The sequence below is a fragment of the Eschrichtius robustus genome, chromosome 8, assembly GCF_028021215.1.
Source record: "Eschrichtius robustus isolate mEscRob2 chromosome 8, mEscRob2.pri, whole genome shotgun sequence".
In the NCBI taxonomy this organism is placed as follows: Eukaryota; Metazoa; Chordata; class Mammalia; order Artiodactyla; family Eschrichtiidae; genus Eschrichtius; species Eschrichtius robustus.
Genome location: NC_090831.1, coordinates 85493066 through 85516474, shown reverse-complemented (window position 1 = coordinate 85516474; position 23409 = coordinate 85493066). Strand labels below are relative to the sequence as shown.

Genomic DNA, 23409 nt, shown 5'->3' with positions numbered 1-23409 from the left:
AAAGCATACTAATTGGGAAAAAAGAAATAAAACTGTCCTTGTCTGCAGAATACATGATCTTTCATGTAGAAAATCCAAAAGAATGGGTAAGAAAACTCATGGAACTAATACGCAATTATAGCAAGGTTGCAAGATACAAGGTTATTATTCAAGAATCAATAACTTTCACATTTACCAGCAATGAAAATTTTCAATTTGAAATAAAACACATTACACAAGCACTCTCTAAGAATGACATATTTAAGTATAAATCTGACAAAATATGTATAAGATCTATGAGAAAAACTACAAAACTGATGAAAGATATCAAAGAACTAAGTTAATGGAGAGATGTTCTATGTTCATGGATAGGAAGACTCAATCTTGTCAAGATGTCAGTTCTCCCAAACTTGATCTCTAGATCCAGTGCAATCCCAATCAAAATCCCAGCAAGTTATTTCATGGCTATCTAGAAACTGATTCTAAAGCCTATATGGAGAGGCAGACTTAGAACAGTTGACTCAATATTGAAGGAGAACAACAAAGTTAGAGGACTGACACTACCTAACTTCAAGATTTACTGTAAAGCTACGGTAATAAAGACAATGTGGAACTGGCAAAAGAATAGACAAAACAATCAATGTAATCTAATAGAGAGCCCACAAATAGACCAACATAAACATAGTCAACTGATCTTTGACAAAGGAGCAAAGGCAGTACAGTGGAGCAAGATAGTATTTTCAACAAATGATGCTGGAACTATGGGACATCCACATGCAAAAACAAAAAAAAGAATCTATACAGAGACCTTACACCCTTCACAAAAATGAACTCAAAATGGATCATAGATCTAAATGTAAAATGATGCAAAATTATAAAACTCCTAGAGGATAACAGAAGAGAAAACCACGATGACTGTGGGTATGGTGATGACTTTTTAGTGACAATTCCAGTGGCATAATCCATGTAAGAAAGAATTGATAAACTGGACTTCATTAAAAGTTAAAAACTCTGGGAAAGATACTGTCAAGTGAATGAAAAGACAAGCCACAGACTGGGAGAAAATATTTGCAAAAGGCAAAAGGCATATCCGATACAGGACTGTTATCCAAAATGTACAAAGAACTCTTAAAACTCAACCCTAAGGAAACCAACACCCCAATTTGAAAAGAGATCACAGACCTTAATGGATACCTCACCAAAGAAGATATACAGATGGCAAGTAAACATGTGAAGAGATACTCCACATCATTATGTCACTAGGGAAATGCAAATTAAAACAACAATACACACCTATTGGAGATACAACAACACACCTATTGGAATGGCCAAAATCCTGAATACTGACGACACCAAAGGCTAGTGAGGATGTAGAGCAATAGGAACTCTCACTCATTGCTGGTGGGAATGTAAAATGGTATAGCTGCTTTGGAAGAGAGTGTGGCAGTTTCTTACAAAACTAAACATATTCCTACCATACAATCCAGCCAACTATTAAAAATGCACATTTTCTCTCTGCCACTGTGACAGTAGCAGTTTTGCTAGATAAAGTACTAAGGACTTTCATGATTTTTAGAATTAGAGTACTTTTGAAGCCAAGACGAATTAAGCGTAAGACAAACTTATCTCATTTTAACATCACAATAGACCTAGGAAGTAGGTACTATTATTATTTTTCCCAGTCTATAGATGAGAAAACTGAGGCTTGGGTAGATTAGGTAATTTGCTTTAGATCACAGATCTAGTAAGTGACAAAGCCAGGCCTCTTTCCAATGTTTTCTTGTTGTTTTGTTTTGTTTTAACCTTTTTTTTTTGGTAAAATATACAGAAAAATTATCATTTTAACCATTTTAAGCATACAGTAGCATTAAGTACATTCACAGTGTTGTGCAAGCATCACCACTATCTGTATTCAGAACTTTTTCATCATCCCCAAACAAATTCTGTATCTACTAAACAGGAACTCCTCATTCTCCCCTCCCACCAGCCCCTGACAACTACCGTTCTACCTTTCTGTCTCTATGAATTTGACTACTCTATGTACCTCATATAAGTGGAATCATATAATGTTTATCCTTTGATGCCTAGCTTATTTTGCTCAGCATAATGTCTTCAAGGTTTATCCACAATGTAGCATGTGTTAGTTTTCTTCTTTGAAAAGGCTGAATAATATTATATTCCCCTTGCAATAATATTCCAATGTATATATCACATTTTGTTTCTCCCTATATCTATTGATGGACATTTGTTCCTACCTTTTGGCTATTGTACTACTATGTACATGCGTGTACAAATATATGGTTGAGTCCCTGCTTTCGGTTCTTTTGGGTATATACCTAGGAGTGGAATTGCTGGAGAGTATAGTAATTCTCTGTTTAACATGTGGAAAAGAACATAATTTTAATTACTGTTATTTATTTATTTTATAAATTTATTTATTTAATTTATTTATTTTTGGCTGTGTTGGGTCTTTGTTGCTGCACACGGGCTTTCTCTGGTTGCGGCAAGCGAGGGCTACTCTTTTTTGCGGTGCATGGGCTTCTCATTGTGGCTTCTCTTGAGGAGTACGGGCTCTAGGTGTGCGGGCTTCAGTAGTTGTGGCACGCAGGCTCAGTAGTTGTGGCATGCGGGCTCAGTAGTTGTGGCTCGTGGGCTCTGGAGCACAGACTCAGTAGTTGTGGTGCATGGGCTTAGTTGCTCTGCGGCATGCGGGATCTTCCCGGACCAGGGCTCGAACCCGTGTCCCCTGCATTGGCAGGCAGATTCTTAACCACTGCACCACCAGGGAAGCCCTACTGCTATTTATTAAATGACTACTGTGTGCTAGGCACTTTACTTATATTGTCTTGAATCCTTATACAATCTCAAGGCATAGTATGCCCATTTTTTATATGAGGATATAGGCTTAGAGAGGTTAAATAACTTGCCAGGAAGATGTAGCTACTGAATGGCAAGTTGATAAAACCCAGTCCAGTGCTCTTCCTGAAGTACACTCTCGTTTACCATGTTGGTCTCATGGATTGATTGTCTTTGTAGCAGGCATTGTTGCTAGTTTTACTAGTGGTCTCACCCACTTCTTCCTTGCTGGGAGAACCACAATTTTGTCCAGATAAAGAAAAACAATGTGTTCAGAGAAAGTAGGTCTTTTCCCCCTCTAAGCCCCATCAATGTCTGAAAACCAACTACAGGAATCTCATTATCCTGGGCAAGAAGATATCAATGTAAGAGGAACTTTGCTGAAGATTCTGAGAAATATTTTTCCTATCTGTTAATCCAAGAGAAGGGAGAAGAAAAATCACCTCTTTTTCCTTCCTGCTCATACTACTTAAACCATGTTACTGAGATAATATGGTAGTTCCTAAGATTTGAAGTGATACATGGAAGCAGTTGGCTAGGAGAAAAGAAAGCAGTAAAACAGAGTAGGTAAAATCATAGACACTGGAGCCAGGCAGCCTAGATTTTAATCCTGGCTCTGCTAATTTATTAGTAGTGTGATCTAGAGTGAGTTACTTAACTTCTTTGTGCCTTAGTCACTTCAACTGTAAAGTGGAGACAATAGCAGCAAACTCATACAGTTGTTGTAAGGATTAAATGAGTTGATATAAAGTGCCTGGCACATAATAAGTACTCACCAAGAGTTAGATTTTGTTTTGTTTTTATTATTATTGGTGTAGAACAAAGACCTCAGACACTCAGAGGCTGGTAGACATACTATCCCTTGAGTGAGACCTGCAGTTACTAACAGCCTAGCTTGCTTTCCTCTGCTAACACACAAACTACTCAGGTTGCATTTTGACTTTTTGGGACACTGCTACTTTTTGCTTCTACTCTACCACTTACTCTTCATACTGTCTTTCTACAACACAAAACTGATTCCACTGCTAGGTCCCCATTAACTTTAGGGTAGAGTCCAAACTTAACCTATAAGCAGCTTCATGATCTGTATCTACCTCTTGCTTTCCTCTCCAGATACCCTGTCACTCCCCCACAAATACTCCATGTTCTAGTCATGGCTAATGACCTTGTTCACCCAACAAATATTTATGAGCGCCTAGACACTCACTGTGTAAGGCATTGGAGAGTCAACAAGATACAAAAGGGGTTTCCGCATTCATGGAACTTACATTATAAAAACATTTAATTATAACCATCAGAAGGGCTGTGAGTTAAAAATACTGTGTACAATGAAAACATTAATAGTGAAACCTACCAGCTCGTTTGTTTAAACCTCTATCCTTGACCCCTGCTATGTTCCTCTGCTGGTCCCCTTCTTTTTCTGCCTACCCTACTCCACTTTTTCTGAAAAAACTTTCTTGAGCTTCTTGTTTTTCTTATGTACTCTTATAACACCAGTGTACATATTGCTTTCACAGAATTTATCCTACTGTTGATTTGCTTGGGTCTTTTCCTCCAACATTCCTGTTCCTCTATGAGTCTTTTATCTCTGTATCCTAGAGTACTAAAGCAAATCTTTGTTGAATAAATGATATCCACTTTCTAAAACTTTTTATCTTGAAATAATTATAGACTCAGAAGTTGCAGAAATAGTACAGAGAGTTCCTTGTGTACCCATCACCCAACTTCCTACAGTGGTAACGTCTTATATAACTATAGTACATTATCAAAACTAGGAGACTGACATTGGCACAGTGCAATTAATTAGACTATAGGCCTTACTCAGATTTCATCACCTTTTATATGCACTTATTTTTTGGTAGGTGTTACATGTAGTTCTATTAAATTTTATCATATGTATATGTTTATACCACAATCAAGATACAGAAATGTTCTGTTACCATAAAGAACTCCCTTGTGCTACCCGGTAATAATGATGTCCATTTTAACTGGATTTTCTCTGTATATAATACAGGGAAGCAAGATGGAGAGGGTATACACTTGACCCTTGAACAACATGGGGGTTAGGGGCACTGACCCTTCTCTAAGTACATGTAACTTTATAGTGGGCCCTCCCTATCTGCAATTCCACACCTGCAGATTCAATCAACTGTGGATTGTGCACTCTCCCCCCTCACAGATGGCCTGGTAACTTCCTCCCCCAAATCCAGGGTTTTTAAATAGGTTAAAATTAACATTAAGAATATTTTAGATTATCTTAATATCTTAAATGATTCTGATGTGTAACATCAGAAATGGTTAAGCAAAGATTCAACTTTAGAAAATGTGTAGTTGCATCTTTATTTTCCCAGGAAATCATTTCTGTTTTCTTTCTAGAATCATGACAATGTTTAAAATGCAGTCTTAGAAGGATTCTGTTTCATGGCCATTGGCACTTAATTGAAAGAAAATGCCTTATTAACTAAAAGGGAATGCTTAAAACAATGTCATGTGCCTAATTTTGGATATAGATCACATGGGAGCTACTTTACATTGTAAAAAAAAAATAGTATAATAGCTAGAAAATACTGATTTATGATCTCCCTAAACTGGACTCTCAAACTAGCAGTGATTGTTCCGCTTCCAAGCTACGAGGTGAAATCTGTAAAGCAGTCAAGGTGGTGTTGATGCTCATAATGCCAAGCACCCTATAGTTGTTCTACCACAGCAGCTGCAAGGAGTCAGCCTCCTCTGACTGCAGCAGGCGCTTCTTCCTGATGGTTCCAGTTCCCGCTGAGGATTTTTAAGGGGATGGCAACTTTGAGGAGAGAAGGAATGGAAAACAATTACAAATATTTGAGGATAAATTTTCAACCTGTTCTTTTTCCCAGTTAAGATAAAACACCAAAAAGAGTGGCTTCTTTGAAACTCTAGAAACTTCAATCCAGGCTACCAGCCCACGGTGTTTTCAATGTTAAAAAGTGATGCTTTAAGTATTAACCAAGTAGCAGACTGCTATGTGCCTGACCCAAATAGCCTTTTGCTAGAGCTTGGAAAGACTAAGTCCTCACAGCTATAGTTGGCTGAAAGTTCTAGAAAATGAGATCTATGTGAGAGTCAGCTGAGTTGGGGGTATGGAGTATTATCCTGAGAAAGCTTTTACTTTCCTGGAAAAAAGGAAAAAGAAAAAGGTGGCTGAAGCCACTCCTTTCCCTGTCTTCCTGCCTTGAACAACGGGGGTGTAAAGAGTAAAACTGCTGCAACCACCCTGCAACCATGTGAGAAATGTCAAGAGAATCACAGAAATTGTGGCTCTCCTGTTCTTGAGCTGTTGAACCAACGATAACCAACTACCTGCAGACTTAGGTGACTAAAGAGACGCTTCTTTAAGCCACTGCAATATAATGTTTTTTAATTCGCAGCCATATGCATTCCTAACTGTGCAGCTATTAAAATGACACCTTTTTAGTACTCTCTTTCATCCTCACAATTAGCTACTCTTCCTATAGTTACTGCTATTACTATCTAGTCACCCTAACTGGAAAACTCAGTCATCCTTCACTTCTTATTTTCCCTCATCCTCTTAGTAACCAAGTCTTGTTTATTATATCTAGCTAGTTGCAAGTCCATCTCTGCTTCACTATCCTCGCTGCCACTACGTTAGTTTGGACTCTCTCTCCACCTCCTGTCTGGACTATTTTTACAGCCCCCTTATTAGATAGTATCCCCACATCCAGTCCAATATCCACCATGCTTCAGAATTACTTTTCTAAAATCTTATAAGATACTCTCCTCCTTAAAAATCTTAAATGGCTCTCAGTCCTCTAGAGGAGGAAGCACAAACTCCTTTTTTTGTTGTTTCTGCCTTCTTGTTTAGGCTTTGCATCTCCAGGATCCAGTCTGGCCCAGAGTAGGAGCTCAGGTGTTTGTTAAATGACTGAATCTTTTGTATGGCTTCTTTGTTGTTAAATATCAAAACACGTAAACATTTAATCAGACTAAGCAGCGTGATAGCATCCTGGATAGTCAATAAAGCTTTGCTGAGTTAATCTAGCTTCTAGATTCTACTGTAAAATCCTTTATCAGTAGTCCCAGATATACACATCTTGGTGTGTATTCAGTTGATTTAATCTGGCCTAAAGAAAGAGGCTCTTCAGTAACGTGTACGCATTTAGTTTAAAACTGGTCACGTACATCCTCCAGACTGGGCTTGTCCCAAGAAAGGAAGTTACGAAGGTGGGTGAAGAAGCCTATATGGGCATTTCTGACAATTTCGATCTATGAATTACTGCTATCAAACGAGAGAGTAAATCTACGACTTCTGGCAGGCTCGCAAGCCGTACCAAGTTAACCACACTAGTGTGGGCCACAGCCTACAGCTGCTACAAAGGCTTCGCTTTGTGAAGCGGAAGGCTCTCCTTTGGAACTTACTGCGGGGAGCGGGGAGCCGCTGCATCGCAGCACAAAACTAGCTCAAGGCTTCCCGTGCAGAGCTTCCCCAGAACTGCGGGCTCTTTCAGGTGCTGCTTCGAGTTTTTTCTTGGCCTAGAGACCAGGACATGAAGCCTCTCTTGACGAGATCAAGAAAACGGAGCGTGCTTTGATACGTGCAGAGCGTGTTTTGGAGAGCAGGGGTCGAGGAGACAAAGCTCACTCAGCCAGCCGCCCAACATCTCCCTTTCTTCCCTGGTCTGGTGTTGTCTAGTCCTCCTCATTTCCACTCCCCGACTCAGCCTGCAAATTTCTATATTTCAAGAGGGAAAAATCACTCTACGGCATAAAACCTGGTGCCGTGCTGTCCGCATTTCCTAGCACTGAATTTCTCCGGCCTCCCTTTTCGCCAGGCTAGGCCTGAAGCCTTCACCGCCCGAACCCCCGGCGCCCCAGGCCCGGGCGTCTCGGGGGCGACCCCTCCGCCGCGCAAGCGCCCTACGCGGGATCTCCGCTGACCTTCTCCAGAAAACCCCTTCAAAAGCGTTTCCCCTTCACCTCGCGCCTTCCCCGCCCTTCCGGCTCTTCCTCCACGCGCCTGCGCGGACCCAATTGTTTTGGCTTTCCGGTGGGATCCGGCAAAGGAAAAGGGCGGGGGAAGCGAGGGTAAGGGCGGGTGGGGTGGGGGCGTCTCAAGAACCCGGGAAACTGCAAAATTGACGTTTGTGCTGCTAGACGCGGGCGAGCAGCGGAAAGGGGAAGCTGGCGAAGGCTGGCCCACGGTCTGCTGTCCGCGCGTTCCCGGGCCTCAGAAGGGGCCCGCCAAGGGGGCGAGAGCGCGCTGCAGGGGCGGGGCGGGAGCGGCTAGTCGGGCGTTTCGCGGCTCCGGGGCTGACGAGGCGGCGCGGGCAGGCTGCGCGGCTCCCGGGGGAGGAGTCTGGCGGTGGTCGGGCCTTGTGGAGAGTGCAGCTGCGCCCGGAGAGGACGCTGCTTTCCGCTCAGGACGGACCGGCCGAGGGAGGGCGCGAGGGGAAACCGGAAGGAAGGGGAGGCGGCGGCGCCAGCCTTCCTCGGAGGGAAGCAGAAGCGAGACCCCGGCCCTAGCCGCGGCAACAGGGCCACGCCCCCGCCGCCGCGCGTGAGGGGCCCAGTGTCTTCGTGGCCACCAGCCGCATCGGATCCCAATCCTCGGGACTGAGGGACTCGGGTGAGCAGGCGTCGCTAGCGCCGGGCGGGGGTACCCCGAGACGACCTGTGGAGGAGTTGGGGGAGGAGGGCCGCGGCGGGAGGGGGCTCGGCCCTTTGTGGCTCGGCGGGCGGGGGGCGGCGGCGGCATCTTTCAAACCGGAGACGCTTCCGCTGCGGGCGGGGGAGGGGCGCGGGCGACTGGCGCCTCCCTCCACCCCCGGCGGCGGCCCCTCTGCGGCTCTGCCTCCGGCCGGTGCTTGGGGCAGGGGCGGCGGGGCTTGCCACTCGCGGGGGCGTTTCCGGCCGCGGGTCTCCCAGGCGGCGCCCTGGCCCCGTCTGGCGCCCGCATTGCCAAAATGAAGCTGCTTCCCTTAAAGACTCGCGACGTTTTCGGGAGACGGTGGGCAGTAGGAGGGCAAGACCTTCCTTGCATTTTTTTCCCGGTACTTTTGAAGTAACCAAGAGATGTCTAGATTAACTGAGGCCCCATTGTGATCTACTGATGATTTTAAAAAGAAAGAAGAAACTGCCCTTTGAAACGGAAAATTCTGTACGTATTTACTTTAGACTGTGAAATCGCTAACTTATTTGAACTCGACCACCTTTCTCTCCCTATGAATTGAGAAACCGTGAAGTGGAAGAATATCCCTTAGTTTGATGTGGAGCGGTTATTTTGAGTTAACGGGTTTTTTATTTCTCGTTTGTTGATCTAAGATCTCTTTTTATACTACCTCAAAGAGAGAATAATATACCCTCCACAGATCTCTAGAATTGTCCGATGCCACGATTGCCCCTTCAAATGAAAATAGAAAAAGAATCTAAAAATGTAAAATTAACTGTGAAAGGGTATGTTTGTGTGAAATATCTATCTTCTATATCAGTAGTGTTATAAAAACGTAGGGTACAGGACTGGTCACGTGTTGTTGACACATGAATCTGTACGTCTGGCTCACTTAGCATTCAGGCATTCAGAAACAACCCTATCAGCAATGTGGTCTGACTAAAATTTTATTTTCTTCTATTGAGGCAACCAGTTAACAGGGTGGAATTAACAGAGTGGTTTTCTTCCTCTTTTTCTTTTTTTTTTTTTTTTTAAGACAGGGTGGTTTTTTTTCCCCCCCCCCCTTCCCGCTGTGTTGTGAATTTTTGCCTGAATTTGAGTGGTATGGACTTCAAATCTCGCAGTTGTGAGTGACTTACTTTAGTTAACCTTTGGTAAGGACCTTTTTCCTGACTTTTTTTAGAAGTACTTTTTCTGACTGAAAGTAAATCGAAAAGTCAAACCAGTGAGTTGTTTTCCAGTCTTGATGATGTAGAATTTTCTTAATGTTAAGCTTACTTCTTCACTTTGATCTTTTGTTGGTCTAGTGTTTATTGAAGTCGCTTTAGATTGGGCCCTGAAATTCTCAAGAGGTTGTTGTCCTCAGTAAACAGTACAGGGCTATGGCATTTCTGTTGAGCTTGCTTTATAGTTCGTGCTTTTCCACATAGTACTATTTTCTCTACAGTTTTGTAAGAAGAGTTCTAAGTGCTATAACTCTTCTCTCCTTTTTGCTCTCATAAGCATTACCATAAAATCTGTTAGCTTTGATCATTCACATGCCCTTTAAGGAGATGGGTGGGAATAAAGGTGTCATAGTGCTTTCCACACTTCTCCATATATTTTCTTCTGGTTAATGGAAATAACGAGCTGTCTCATAAAATCCGAATATTGAGCACTGAATGTGTTTAAAGTGGATGGTAGGGACTTCTCTGGTGGCACAGTGGTTAAGAATCCGCCTGCCAGTGCAGGGGACACAGGTTCCATCCCTGGTCTGGGAAGATCCCACATGACGCAGAACAACTAAGCCCACGTGCCACAACTGCTGAGCCCACGTGCTGCAACTACTGAAGCCCGCGTGCCTAGAGCCTGTGCTCTGAAACAAGAGAGGCCACTGCAATCAGAAGCCTGTGCACCGCAACGAAGAGTAGCCCCTGCTTGCCACAACGAGAGAAAGCCCATGCGCAGCAACAAAGACCCAGTGCAGCCCAAAAAAAAAAAAAAAGTGGATGGTAAATTCATAGAAACTTGAATGCAGTCACAAAAGCCAAAAGATACTTTGATTTTCCCAAAGATTTTACTCATATACTTAGAAAAGAGTTTTATTTTTTCTTGCTCTCCTTCCTAAGCCCAGGAAAAAGGATTGGTCCTGCTATCATAAAAAATACGAATGAAAATGTCAAAGTCCTTCATTATATCTTAGTCTTATCATTTTCAGTTTTGTGGAGTTTGAATAGAGCAGATGATATTTAAATAACTCAGGGTATTGGAAATGATAGGTTGATTTCAAGTAACGTTTTAAGTATATGAAGGTTACTCGTGGTTCCCTTGCCGGATTTTTCAGTACCTAGATTCCTCTGTGTGGGAAGAAGGGATTATTGGAGAAAATTTGGAGAAAATGTAATCATTTAATGAGAGATGCTTTTTAAAGTCTTCCCTTTTTTTCTCAGCTCCACTCCCATACCTCTGACAAGTGGCAACATGTAGTAGGTTCCATGATAGGCAGGGGATTCTAAGTATTTCTCAATTTACCCCCCCCTTTTTTTTTTTAAAGAAACTGAGAAATTTAAATAGTCATAATCATTGTTAAGCAGCTATGCCCTTAATGACCTCATGAATATATTTATTATCTGGGAAATATTTTCTTCTGCTGTTGTGATAGAAAAAAATCATTGATTTGGTGGAAAATGAAATCCCATTGAAAAGGTTAAGGTCAGTTTTGCTTTAGTCTATACTTCTCCAGCTTTCTTAAGTCTATGCAGAGCTGAGAAGAAAAGAGAAAAGTGATATCCAAAATAAAAGGACATGCTACACTCATATAATTATTCTGTCACAGATGGTGTCTCCTTTATGTTCTTGTTTAATTTTTTTAAAGTGAGACAACTTATTATTCATAATGTAGAACAGAAGCTTATTCTTGTGACCTGAATTTACTTAGGGTACTGAGCATAATTAACTTGATGGAGCCATGTAGTTTTTTCAGTATAGTTGGAAAGGAGGAGCACAAGGGAATAGACCTAGGCTCTGAATTTGATTAGAGGAAGCGGTACTGAAATTTATCAAACTTGATAAATTATTTAAAAGGCAAGGTGTTTGGTCTTTTTTTTTTTTTTTTTTTTTTTTTTTACTTTGGCTGCATTGGGTCTTCGTTGCTGCACACGGGCTCTCTCTAGTTGTGGCGAGCAGGGGCTACTCTTCGTTGCGCTGCGCGGGCTTCTTATTGCGGTGGCTTCTCTTGTTGTGGAGCATGGGCTCTAGGCGCACGGGCTTCAGCAGTTGCGGCATGTGGGCTCAGTAGTTGTGGCTCTCGGGCTCCAGAGCGCAGGCTCTGTAGTTTTGGTGCATGGGCTTAGTTGTTCCGCGACATGTGGGATCTTCCCAGACCAGGACTCGAACCCATGTCGCCTGAATTGGCAGGTGGCTTCTTAACCACTGTGCCACCAGGGAAGTCCAGGTGTTTGTTTTTTAATTGATGCTTGTCACGACTCCAAAAATTTCTATTTGTGTAGTGGTTGACAATCAATCTGAAGATCAGGTGGTCTTCCAAACATTCTCAACTGTCAGGGTTGTTTTGGTAACTTGAAAGCAAAGTATTTCTGGCACCAATATTTTGTCCTCCCTAAGGAGAAACCTGTGTTCTCACTGAAATGAAGAAAGGCTTGTGTTATGACTGGTATCATTTAGTTTTTCTGCATGGGCATCAGCCTTCTCAAGGTTAGTCTTTGTTGTACTAGTTTGTTTCATGACTTGTACCATCAAAATACTCCCTAAAATCTTTGAATAAATTTCTCTTATCTAAAATATCATTCACCCAGCGTGAAAAGAGAACTGTGTTTGAGTGTTGAGACCTTGTAATTGGGACCCTTAGACCTGTATAGGTGTGAAGTTTTGAAAGTCGGGAAAGTGCTACAAAAAGCTTGACCAGTGAGTGCGTTAATAAAAATAATTGCCAATTTTTTTGCACACAGTAGTAGTGTTGTGTGTCAGGCAGCACTGTTCCATGCTCTTCATAGAACTCATTTAATCCTTAATTCATTGAGAAGAATTCTATTTTTATCCCCCGTTTTACAGATGAGCATACTACAGGACAGAAAAGGGTCACACAACTAGTAAGTTGCAGAACTGGGATTTCAACCCAAGTAATTTGGCTCCACAGTTCACGCTTTTAATTTTTTGGCAATACATGACGTTCAGAATGCCCTGGATTCTTTCTAACAAAAGTTTTTGATTTTCTGTATTGACATTTGTAGCACTGGAAGATGGAGCATCACCTAAGTTAATAATATACCGCTTGAAAATGCTTCATACACATGATAACCTGTAGCCCACTGCCCTTCCTTTTTATCACTGTTTTATCCTTCCTGTGTAATTTTTGTGCAGTCCTTGTTTGCAGCCTCCTCCCCATCTTTTTATCCTTCCTCATTTTACATATACAGCTCAGTTAATTGCTGAGCAGACTCATATTCACAATCAGTAGTTATTTAATCCTTTATTCTTTCCTTTATCCTCCAGGTCTTCCCCGTATAACATTGGAAAAGCTTGTTTTGTATCTGTTTGAGTTTCTATAGCTACTCTGTGGAAGGGCACTACAAATGACACACCTGTGGGAATGAAAACTAGATTTCAAAGTGAAGTTAGACACATCTGCTTCCCCTAATAAAAAACCACTGCCATCAACCTCTGAAACCTGTGAAAGTATTTGGAATTTTCTTTTTTTTAATATTTCATACCTTTTTCCAATTAATCTTGATTCCTGTTCCTTGAATATCAGTATTTAGATCCTATGAAATTTATTGTTACTATTATTTTTAAATTATGAGTATTATAGTAGCATTTACTTTATGTAAATTTTCTTTGCAGATACACTTTTGGGCATATTTTAGCTTCTGCAGCCTAAGGACTTCAACAGTTTTTTTTTATAGGAAAGTGAAGTGAGGATTTCAGACAACCAGCGTAAACTTCTGGAGTACAACTGACCCTTGAACAACTCGGGGTTGGGGCGCCAACCCTCCTAATACTAGAAAATCTGCATGTAGCTTATAGTCAGCCCTCCAAATTCTATGTTCTTCCATATCTGTGGTTCCGCATCCGAGGATTCAACCAACTGCAGATCGTGTAGTGCTGTAGTGTTTACCATTGAAAAAAATTGGACCTGTGTAGTTCAAACCCCTGCTGTTCAAGGGTCAGCTGTACAGGTACTTTGAAAGTTGGATTTTTCTACAATTTGATTCTATGGTGAAAATGAAAAACAAGTTAGCTCTGTGAAAATTTACTTTATAGTCGCATTGATTATTCAAAGGGAGGAAAACCTATTGAAATAACTTTCCATAAGAGGTGTTTCAGATTTTTAAGTAGAATTGTATATATTGATATGGATTGTTGACTGATTTAATCCTAATGACCGTTTAATAACAGAATGTTTGTTTTGAAACTGTTTTGTGTGGTGGAATTCACTCAGAACCTTGGAGGCTTGGGTATCCTAGAGCAGCGGTCCCCAACCTTTTTGCCACCAGGGACTGGTTCCGTGGAAGACAGTTTTTCCACAGGCGGGGGTGGGATGGGGAGGGGAGGGTTCAGGCGGTAAGGCTGCCCTCCTGCTGTGTGGCCAGGTTCCTAACAGGCTGGGGACCAGTACCAGTCCACGACCCGGGGGTTGGGGGCCCCTATCCTAGAGAAAATGTTAGGATCAAAGTTTTTGCTTTTCCTTTTTTTCTCTCAATCTCAAGCAATTTATAAATTTTCTGCTCTTACAGGGAGCTCTTAGATTTAAAAATAAGTTGGTCTTTGTTCTGTACTTATTTGCAGGAAGTCGGTAAAAAGGAAAGGATCTCATCCTATGTATAGCATTCTAACCTTATTCATTGCTGTTATTCTCTGCTATCAAACAGATCAATCAAAAATATTGAATTGAGCTCAGAACTTAGAAAAAAAAGTAAGAATGTGCATAGTTTTAATGCCAGAGTACATTGTACTTTATTAGATTCTGAATTTCGTTATATTGTGTTTGTATGACTCCCATTTAATTCTTATTCTAGTTGGTTTTTTTCACTGTGGAATATGTTCTGACAACCAGCTTTAAAATACAGGACTTTTCTATTAATCTTGAGGTGCCTGGTACCAGGAAATGTGGCAGGTAATAGTGGTTTCCCAGTCTTTGGCCCTTGGTTCATCTAATGAATCCGTGTGTTCACTAAATGTCTTTACACATTGTCTTGTATACATCTTCTATTTTTCAAATGTATGTAAATATGTTGTAGTTGATAAAAAAAAAAGAGAAAGTGTTTTTGACTCTAAAATAGGTTTTTCTCATTGTGAGTTTTTTCCAGCAGATTATCTTCAGAAAAAAAGTCCTTTTTTTCTAAGCTTAATAAAGGATACTCACACTAGATTAAAAAAAAAAAAAAAGTGTTTCAAAAGTCCACTGAGCCTGTAGTAAGTGGGGAAAGCGGTTGTGTGATTAGGTAAGAGACATTAAAATATTTCAGTTGGAACATGGAATGTATACAGGTTAGATTAAGAATTATATTTAGGACTTCCCTGGTGGCACAGTGGTTAAGAATCCGCCTGCCAATGGAGGGGACACGGGTTCGAGCCCTGCTCCAGGAAGATCCCACGTGCTGTGGAGCAACTAAGCCTGTGCGCCACAACTACTGAGCCTGCGCTCTAGAGCCCGCAAGCCACAACTACTGAGCCCGTGCGCCTAGAGCCGGTGCTCCACAAGAGAAGCCACCTCAATGAGAAGCCCGTGCAGCGCAACGAAGAGTAGCCCCCGCTCGCCGCAACTAGAGAAAGCCCGTGTGCAGCAACGAAGACCCAACACAGCCATAAATAAATTTATAAGAATTTTATTTAATTCAACTTTCAAGCATTTGAGGTTTGTGCTTTTTCCTTGTTTGTGTGATCTGAAGGGAAAACAATCTTCTAGGAAAAACAGCTTGAGATATGTATTTTTGTCACTGATTTTTTTAAAATTTCTTAATATTTGATCAAGAAGCAGCCTGAAGCAGAGATTGGTACATTTGGCCTGCAGTCTGTTTTTGTAAATAACATTTTATTGAAACAGTCACGTCCATTTGTTTACAGGTTGACTTTTGCTGCTTTCAGGCTACAATAGATTAAGCATTTGGGACAGAGACCTTAATGGCTTGCAAAGCCTAAAATATTTTGTCTTTATGATGAGAAAAGAGAGTAGTATACCTTTTGAAAGTTTGGGTTTTTTAATTAAATAATCATTGCATATGTTAACAAAATTCAGAAGGTTTAAATAGGTCTTCAATAAGTTTTTCCTTCCTCTGCAGTGTGAACCACTGTTAGCAATGGGGACAAGTGCCAATTGCCTCCTTTCCTCATTTTACTTGTGCCACAATTGTTCTTATGGTAAACAATAAAATTTTCTTGTATTATGTCTCTATCAAAAGTTTGGAAATGAAAGATCAAGACAGCTAGATTTTATTCATTTGCCTGCCTCTTTTTGAGTTTGTCTAGAATAATTGGTTTTTAAAACACCCTGTTTTTAAATGATAGTCGTGTTTTGGCTGTAGTAAGAGTAAATGCGCTTGGTGTCTTGGAGCTCTAGTGGTTGGCAACTCTCAGTCTGAGTCCTTAGAGTACGATACAATGACCAGCCCTTAGTAAATACTCAAACATTTGTTGAGTTAAATTTAAGTAGCCAGTAATCTATAATAGAAAATTAAGTAAACAATTTCATTGATACCTGAGAATTACTAAGTCTGAGGATGCTAACTTCTACTGACAACAGGGAGTATGACTTTTTTTTTTTGAAACTAATTTTAGGTATAACACAGAATGATATATGGTACAATATATTTATTAAAAAGGGAAAATTCATAAAATGTCAAATCATTGGTTATTAAGTAATATAGTACAGACATTGTGAAATGTTTCAGAGTATGTAGGATATTGATTTTAAGGGTTTTTTTTTTTCTGGAACAAGTTGGGAAATTATTTAAGTTTTAGTTTTAGGAGAGAAGGAATCTTGTTATAAAAAATATGTTATGGGCATTTAAGGTGGTTGTTGTTGATCATCTTAAACTTTGCCATTTTTCACATTTTTATTTAATACATTTTGAAGTCTATGTTCCCAGAGAAGGGACACTGAATTTTATTTTGGATTGTACTAGATACAGATCAGTTTAAATTAAGTTGACTTAATACGATGTCTGAATGACTTTCTTTTTCTGCCTATTTTAATATTAAGATATCATAAATAAAAATTACTTTATTAGGAAGAAATGTACCCTAGATTTCAAAGGAAGGGGTGGGAATAGGGTGTATAAAGCAGTGACAATGAGATTATATAAAGTTGGCTCGCCATGTAGTATTCTAAAAGCAGACTTCAGTTTTAATACAGTTTCATGCATATGATAAAAAGAAATCAAATCTAGTAAAACTGAGACAAATTCAATGGGGCTCAAAAAAGTCACTGCAAAAAAATCAGGTCATAGTATGAGGTCAGAGAGATGACCAGAGTGAACCTGTACAGCTACCCTGCAAGGAATTCTGGAGTCTAGAGTGTATAATCTAAATACATCCCTGCACTGGCCACCAGATCCTGTCACCTGGTTTAAATATGGATGGGGGGGCTTCCCTGGTGGCACAGTGGTTAAGCATCCACCTGCCAATGCAGGGGACACGGGTTCGATCCCTGGCCCAGGAAGATCCCACGTGCTGCAGAGCAGCTAAGCCTGTGCACCACAACTACTGAGCCTGCATGCCACAACTACTGAAGCCCATGTGCCTAGAGCCTGTGCTCCACAGCAAGAGAAGCCATCGCAATGAGAAGCCTGTGCACTGCAACGAAGAGTAGCACCCGCTCGCTGCAACCAGAGAGAAGCCTGCAAGCAGCAATGAAGACCCAACGCAGCCAAAAATAAAATAAATTATAAAAAATAATAATAATAAATAAATAAATAAATATGGATGGAGACAATTTTGGGTCCTGCAGCTGGGGTTAGGACTTATAGTCTATTAATACATGCATTTCTGTAAGATAGATTTTTAGAGGTAGAATTGAAAGATTGAGGTATTAAGCATTTTCACTGCCAAATATATCTTCTATAATCATTTGCAATCTGAAATTCAAAAAGCTCTTAAAATCAAGTTAAAAAATTTTTTTTCGCAAAACTTGACCTGAAGTAACATAAGACTGTACATAGTATTGTTTTTCACACTGTGCATATTTCCCTCAGAATAGTAGGATGTTCAGTTCTGGAGCTCTGCCCCAGACCCTTTGTGATACATGGTATGTGTACCACATTACCTCTGTAAGATCTGAAAAATTCTAAATTCTAGAACACAGCTGGCTCCAAGAGTTTGTTTTTGTTTGTTTGTTTTTGTCTTCATTGGGTTTTCGTTGCTGAGCGCGGGCTTTTCTCTAGTTGCAGTAAGCGGGGGCTACTCTTAGTTGCAGTGTGCGGGCTTCTCATTGCCGTGGCTTGTCTTTGTTGCGGAGCACGGGCTCTAGGCACGCGGGCTTCAGTAGTTGTGGCACGTGAGCCCTAGAGCACAGGCTCAGTAGTTGTGGCGCACAGGCTTAGTTGCTCCACGGCATGTGGGATCTTCCTGGACCAGGGCTTGAGCCCGTGTCCCCTGCATTGGCAGGCGGATTCTTTTTTTCTTTTTAAAGTTTATTTATTTATTTTTGGCTGCATTGGGTCTTCATTGTTGGGTCTTTGTTGCTGCACGTGGGCTTTCTTTAGTTGTGGCGAGCGGAGGCTGCTCTTCGTTGTGGTGCGTGGGCTTCTCATTGCAGTGGCTTCTCTTGTTGCAGAGCTCGGGCTCTAGGTGCACAGGCTTCAGTAGTTGTGGCACGCAGGCTCAGTAGTTGTGGCGCACCGCCTTAGTTGCTCCGCGGCATGTGGGATCTTCCTGGACCAGGGCTCGAACCCGTGTCCCCTGCATTGGCAGGCGGATTCTTAACCACTGCACCACCAGGGAAGTCCCAAGAGTTTTGTTTAAGGGCTTGTACGTATGTATCAACTTATACTCCTCTGTAAGAATGCTCGTTTTCCCACACCCTCACTAACACTGGGCCTTGCTGCTGCATTATTAATATGTGAAAATAGCCAGTGATTTTAGGTATTATTAGCTTTGGAGGTTATAGTAGTAAACTTAGATTTATAGTGTAACTTTCAGATTTGGAAGAGCAAAGTCATTACCTTAAATGACCCAAAGTCTCTGCCTTTGCACCTGTTTTAGTTACTTCCATATAGTTAACTTGGCGGGAAATTTGACAGTCTACGTCAGGTTTGCAGTTCATGTAATAGTATAGTTTGGCAGGAAGTACAATGTGATCTTCTCTTTGACATATGGATGATATTTTTGTGAGAAAAAGTATTAGTGGTTCCAGTGATGGTCAAATATATTTATAGGTTTCATGTCAACAGCACTTGACTTTCTGATTATGGAGCTAAGAGTCATCTAATTAGGAAATAGGTGATAGTTTTTAACTGTTATTAGCACTGTATATTATATATGTTTTTCCTGATTTGTAATTCCTTTGCCATATGTTGTAAATACTGATTTCTAAATAACATTTTAAACTAAACTTTAATGCAGCTGGAATTTCTTTTGATGAATGGTATGCAGTATGACTAAAACTTAGGTGGGTTTTTTTTTTCCTCCAGTGGGTAACCAGTTGTTCCAACGTTATTTGTTGAAATAACCCAGTCTTCTAGTTTGAAATGACTTGTTTATCTTTATCATATCTAATGTCTTTTTTTTAAACATGGATGTATTGTATTTACTTATTTACTTATTGTATTTACTTATTTTTGTTTACTTGGGTTTATTGTAGAATTGTAATACATTTTAATATTTGTTAAGAGTATGAGGAAAAACCTGTCCTCCCTTCTCCTCAAATATCTTGGCAGTATTTGTGAATTCTTCCAGATGAATCTTCTGCAAGTTGGATTTGTATTAAATTTACACATTTTGAGAACATTCATATCTGTATAGTATGAAGTCTTCATGTAGGAATACATTTCTCTATTTTATCATGTTTTATGTTTCATTTTTCAGTAAAATTGTATGTTCTTATAAAGATTTCTAGGAAGGAACCACTGTACAGAGAGATATGTTGTATTTATCTCCGTTACAGGATTGAACTGCAAATTTTATAATATAGTTTATGCTTTGGAAATAAACAAATTCAATCTATTTATCATATAGTTTAAGTAATTTAAATATAAAGGCTGTGTGAATACATTTAAATTATACTCCCCAAATGAGAATCTCCTTGCAAGAGAAAGGGGTTTTTTTTTCTCTTAAATTACAGTCATGTATTGCTCCTAAACAAATAAGTAGGAGATTTGGCTTTGCTGGTAATTGAAATTATTTATTTTTAAAGAACTTTTAAAAAAATGTATGCTTGTTGATGTGTTCCTTATTTTCTAGAATGTTTATATTTTGTATAGAAGGCAAAGAATTAAAACCACAAATGTAATAAACTTATTAAATGTCCCTTTTCTCATGTTTCATTTTTATGGTAATGTCTAAAGTTGAACTTCAAAAAAATGTAATTCATATTTAAGTCTGCAATTTTAAACATTGTATTCTAAAAATGTACTGACCTAGATACTCTAACTGAACTTTTTTTTCTTTTTAGTTACTCCAGAGGATCCACAGAACATAGGATGTTGCCACAAAATCTACCTCGTGTGTTATTCTCTTTCACTCATGAGTTGAACAACAGTTACAAATTTGAGCAAGGTATCTGCAGACTGTGTTGAAAAACTCTGAAGAACGTAATTAACACAGGATGACCTGCTAGTGATTCTAAGCCTAAAAAGATACTGCTCGTTAGTGAATGTGTCAATCTTGGTTCTGAATGCTGCAGATAACAGCAAGCAGAGTTTCTCCTTTCTTTATTTCTGAAGCATTCACTTGACCTTCCATCAGTAAGACTGACTTTTCTAATCTGTTCCTGGATATATTAATGGAATACAGTCATGTCCACTCAAGACGAGAAGCAGATCAATACTGAATATGCTGTGTCCTTGCTGGAACAGTTAAAACTGTTTTATGAACAGCAGTTGTTTACGGACATAGTGTTAATTGTCGAGGGCACTGAATTCCCTTGTCATAAGATGGTTCTTGCAACATGTAGTTCTTATTTTAGGTAAGTACTGTAATCTTGGTTAGTTTATAATTTCAAATGCAGAATGTTAGCTTGTTTTAAACTTTTAATAGGAATTCTTTTAAACATTTAAATTTTTTTAAAAAGTTAGGTGTCTTAATGTTTTGCTTAAATTTTCTATTTGGGTGATATAGTGCTTGTCAAATCACCTCCTTGCGTGTGTAAGTAAGGGGCAGGCGAAAGAAGTTTTTACAAAGGATTAAATACAAGAAACTTGTTGAAATTAACTAAGGTAAAGTTTTAATGATGGGGAGGCAAAAAGGTTCAGAATCCTGTTTTTTCATTGAAAGAGAAAGAAAAACGAATGGGCTGATTTTCACTTTTAAGATTTTAAAATGTTAAATTTAGAAAACAGTCATTGTTTATAAATTTAAGAGTTATAGGAGGCTTAATAATAACTTTTAGAAGATAATTGGTACTGTTTAGACATGTTAAGGACTTTTATTTCCTTTGCAAAAATGAGTTTCTTTTCTCACTCTTGGTTTCTTCATCATTTGTGCTATTGTTTTAGCTGTACCAGACTCCTTGCCAGATTGAAATAGTTAATAATTAATAATGTTTTTGTTCTCTATGCCTCAGAATTTATAAGTTGATTTAGTTATTTGTTTGCTAATTACAAATAAATAAAGCTTAACTTTACATTTTTATGATCTTTTGCAACTTTTAATCTTTTTAAGGCAGGTTTCCCTTTATTATGTGTTTCATGGGAGGAAAAGAATTAAGGCGTAGAAATTCCTATATTTGGTCTCTGCCCTTAGGTTGAATTTTTACTTAATATTTGAAAGGGACAGGGAGAATAAAGATGAATGAAATGTGGACCAGTATATTCCTGCTACAAATCTTAGCTGGCATAAGTGGAGATCAGCAATGAAAGTTATTTTCTGCTGCTCCTTAGTGGCAGCTGTAGACAGGACAAGTTTAATCTTGACTTTTCAAGGCCTACATACACGAAGGTGTAGAAATTTAACATTCCTTAGTATAACACATCTCATGATGATTATAGAAGCTAAGGCCCAAATGTCAGTTGCCTTGCTCTGCCTGCCATTGTTTCAGGTTTAGCTGTGGATATTTCATGCAATTTCAGACACTGATTTTCTTATCTTAGGAAGCTTAGCATATTTGCAAACAGTGGTTCTAGAGAATCTAATGGATCTAGAGGATGGTCAGAATCCTCTTGTGCTTCTACAATTAGAGATTCTTGGATTTCAAACCTAGAAATTATGATTCAGTGGGTCTGAGTTAGAGTTTCAGGATTTGTATGTTTAAGAGCTTCCCAGATGATTGTGATGGTCAGGTTTTTGTTTTTGTTTTTGTTTTTTCATATTTATTGACTTAGTAGATGGTGTTAGAAATTCAAGGTTATAGATTCAATCAAACCTGGGTCCATTAGTTCTCCCTTTTTAATGGTTATTAATTACAAATTGATTATCCATTGTTGGAATGAGCTGTATGCTTTAGTTGTGGATTTTCAGATTGATATTTGTAATCATAGAGTAGAATCTTTTGTGGTAATATTTTAGCAGTCATCTTGTGTAACTTTTAAACCTATGCAGAAAGTCTATCTCCATATTTTCTGAATTGTCATCATCTTTATCAGGAAGTAACATGTGGGTTTATGGGTTAGGTATCTTACCCTTTTTTCTTCCTCGCTAAGTCTGTTTTTTATTGTATAGATAACACACTATTCTTTAAATTCTCTAGCCATGAGGTTATTGTTTATCTTTAATTGGGTTGGAATTGGTTTTCCTGAAGACCAAGAAGTTTAAGTATTTCATTAATGTTACAATCTTAAAAACAACACATTCTCTTTAAGGCTGCTGTTGTTAACTTATCACTAGCTAGTTCCCTTCTTTAGCATCCTTGGTGTTCTGAGAGAATATATTCTCCCTAAAGCAAATCAGATACTAAGAAGTAGAAATAATAGTAGAAAGAGTAGTCCTATCCATGTTTGGGCTTAAAGCCATCCATCTTTAAAATCCTGTGTCTGGGCCAGTTTCATAATCCACAAGATGAAGACACATGTATTAATTTTTCCTCCCATATATATCTTTTCTCTGGACTGGGTAGATTATTGTTACTGTATATTCCCACAATAATAACCTGATTTTCTCCCAAGTGTTCTTCAACTGGATTCTGCTTTCAGGTTTGTAGATTTTGGTATCCTTACATATAATGTTGCTATCAATCTTTATCATTAGAAACTTACTATTAGAAATTTTGCCTTTTGAAATAGATACATTCCTCCTTTGTAGTTCACCAGTTCCATCCCACTAAGAATCAAAAGAACTTCTAAAAATTCAGAGAGTCTCTGAAATGGTAGTTTCTTCTTCTTGGTAACATATACACTTCATTTTAGACCCTAAATGAAGGGGATTACTTGAGAATTACTCAACACCTCTTCCACTATGGTAATTTAGCCTCCTATAATATTATGCAATTCAGTATTTACTCTTTCTTTAAAATGTCTGTTTAAAATTTTTATAATCAAGTTGGCTAGGCTTCTACTAATCTTTGGTCTTCAGGAAGCATAGTTCCTTCACAGAAGTCCATCATTCTGGTGTCATAAACCATAGTCTAGAATAACCAGTCTCAGTGTCATCTGTATAGTCAGCTGTTCCCTTGCCCTACTTCCTCTTCCAAAGTTAACTACCTTCTACTGGCACAGACAGAAAGGCACATGACCCCTAAATCTTCCATTTTTACTCAGAGCTCCTATAGTTCTTTTCAGGTTGCTTTTGTTATTTCCCATTCTCCCTTGTCACACAAGTGAAGCCAGTAG

The 23409-nt window shown here is 39.4% G+C and overlaps 1 protein-coding gene across 7 annotated transcripts in view; it reads left to right on the top strand.

Annotated features, from left to right (window-relative positions):
- The window catches only part of KBTBD2 (kelch repeat and BTB domain containing 2), a 41529-nt gene that overhangs the window by 10704 nt on the left and 7416 nt on the right, over positions 1-23409 (top strand). For 2 of the 7 annotated variants that reach the window (XM_068549273.1, XM_068549270.1), the window contains exon 2: positions 20100-20612. In XM_068549273.1, coding sequence (XP_068405374.1) covers positions 20443-20612 — 170 coding nt within the window. In that variant the 5' untranslated portion in view covers positions 20100-20442. Of the gene's footprint in view, positions 1-7873; positions 7912-7982; positions 8453-8689; positions 8984-15327; positions 15348-20099; positions 20613-23409 lie in introns of those variants that run through there. The other 5 variants (XM_068549269.1, XM_068549274.1, XM_068549267.1 and 2 more) reach the window with 5 other exon arrangements.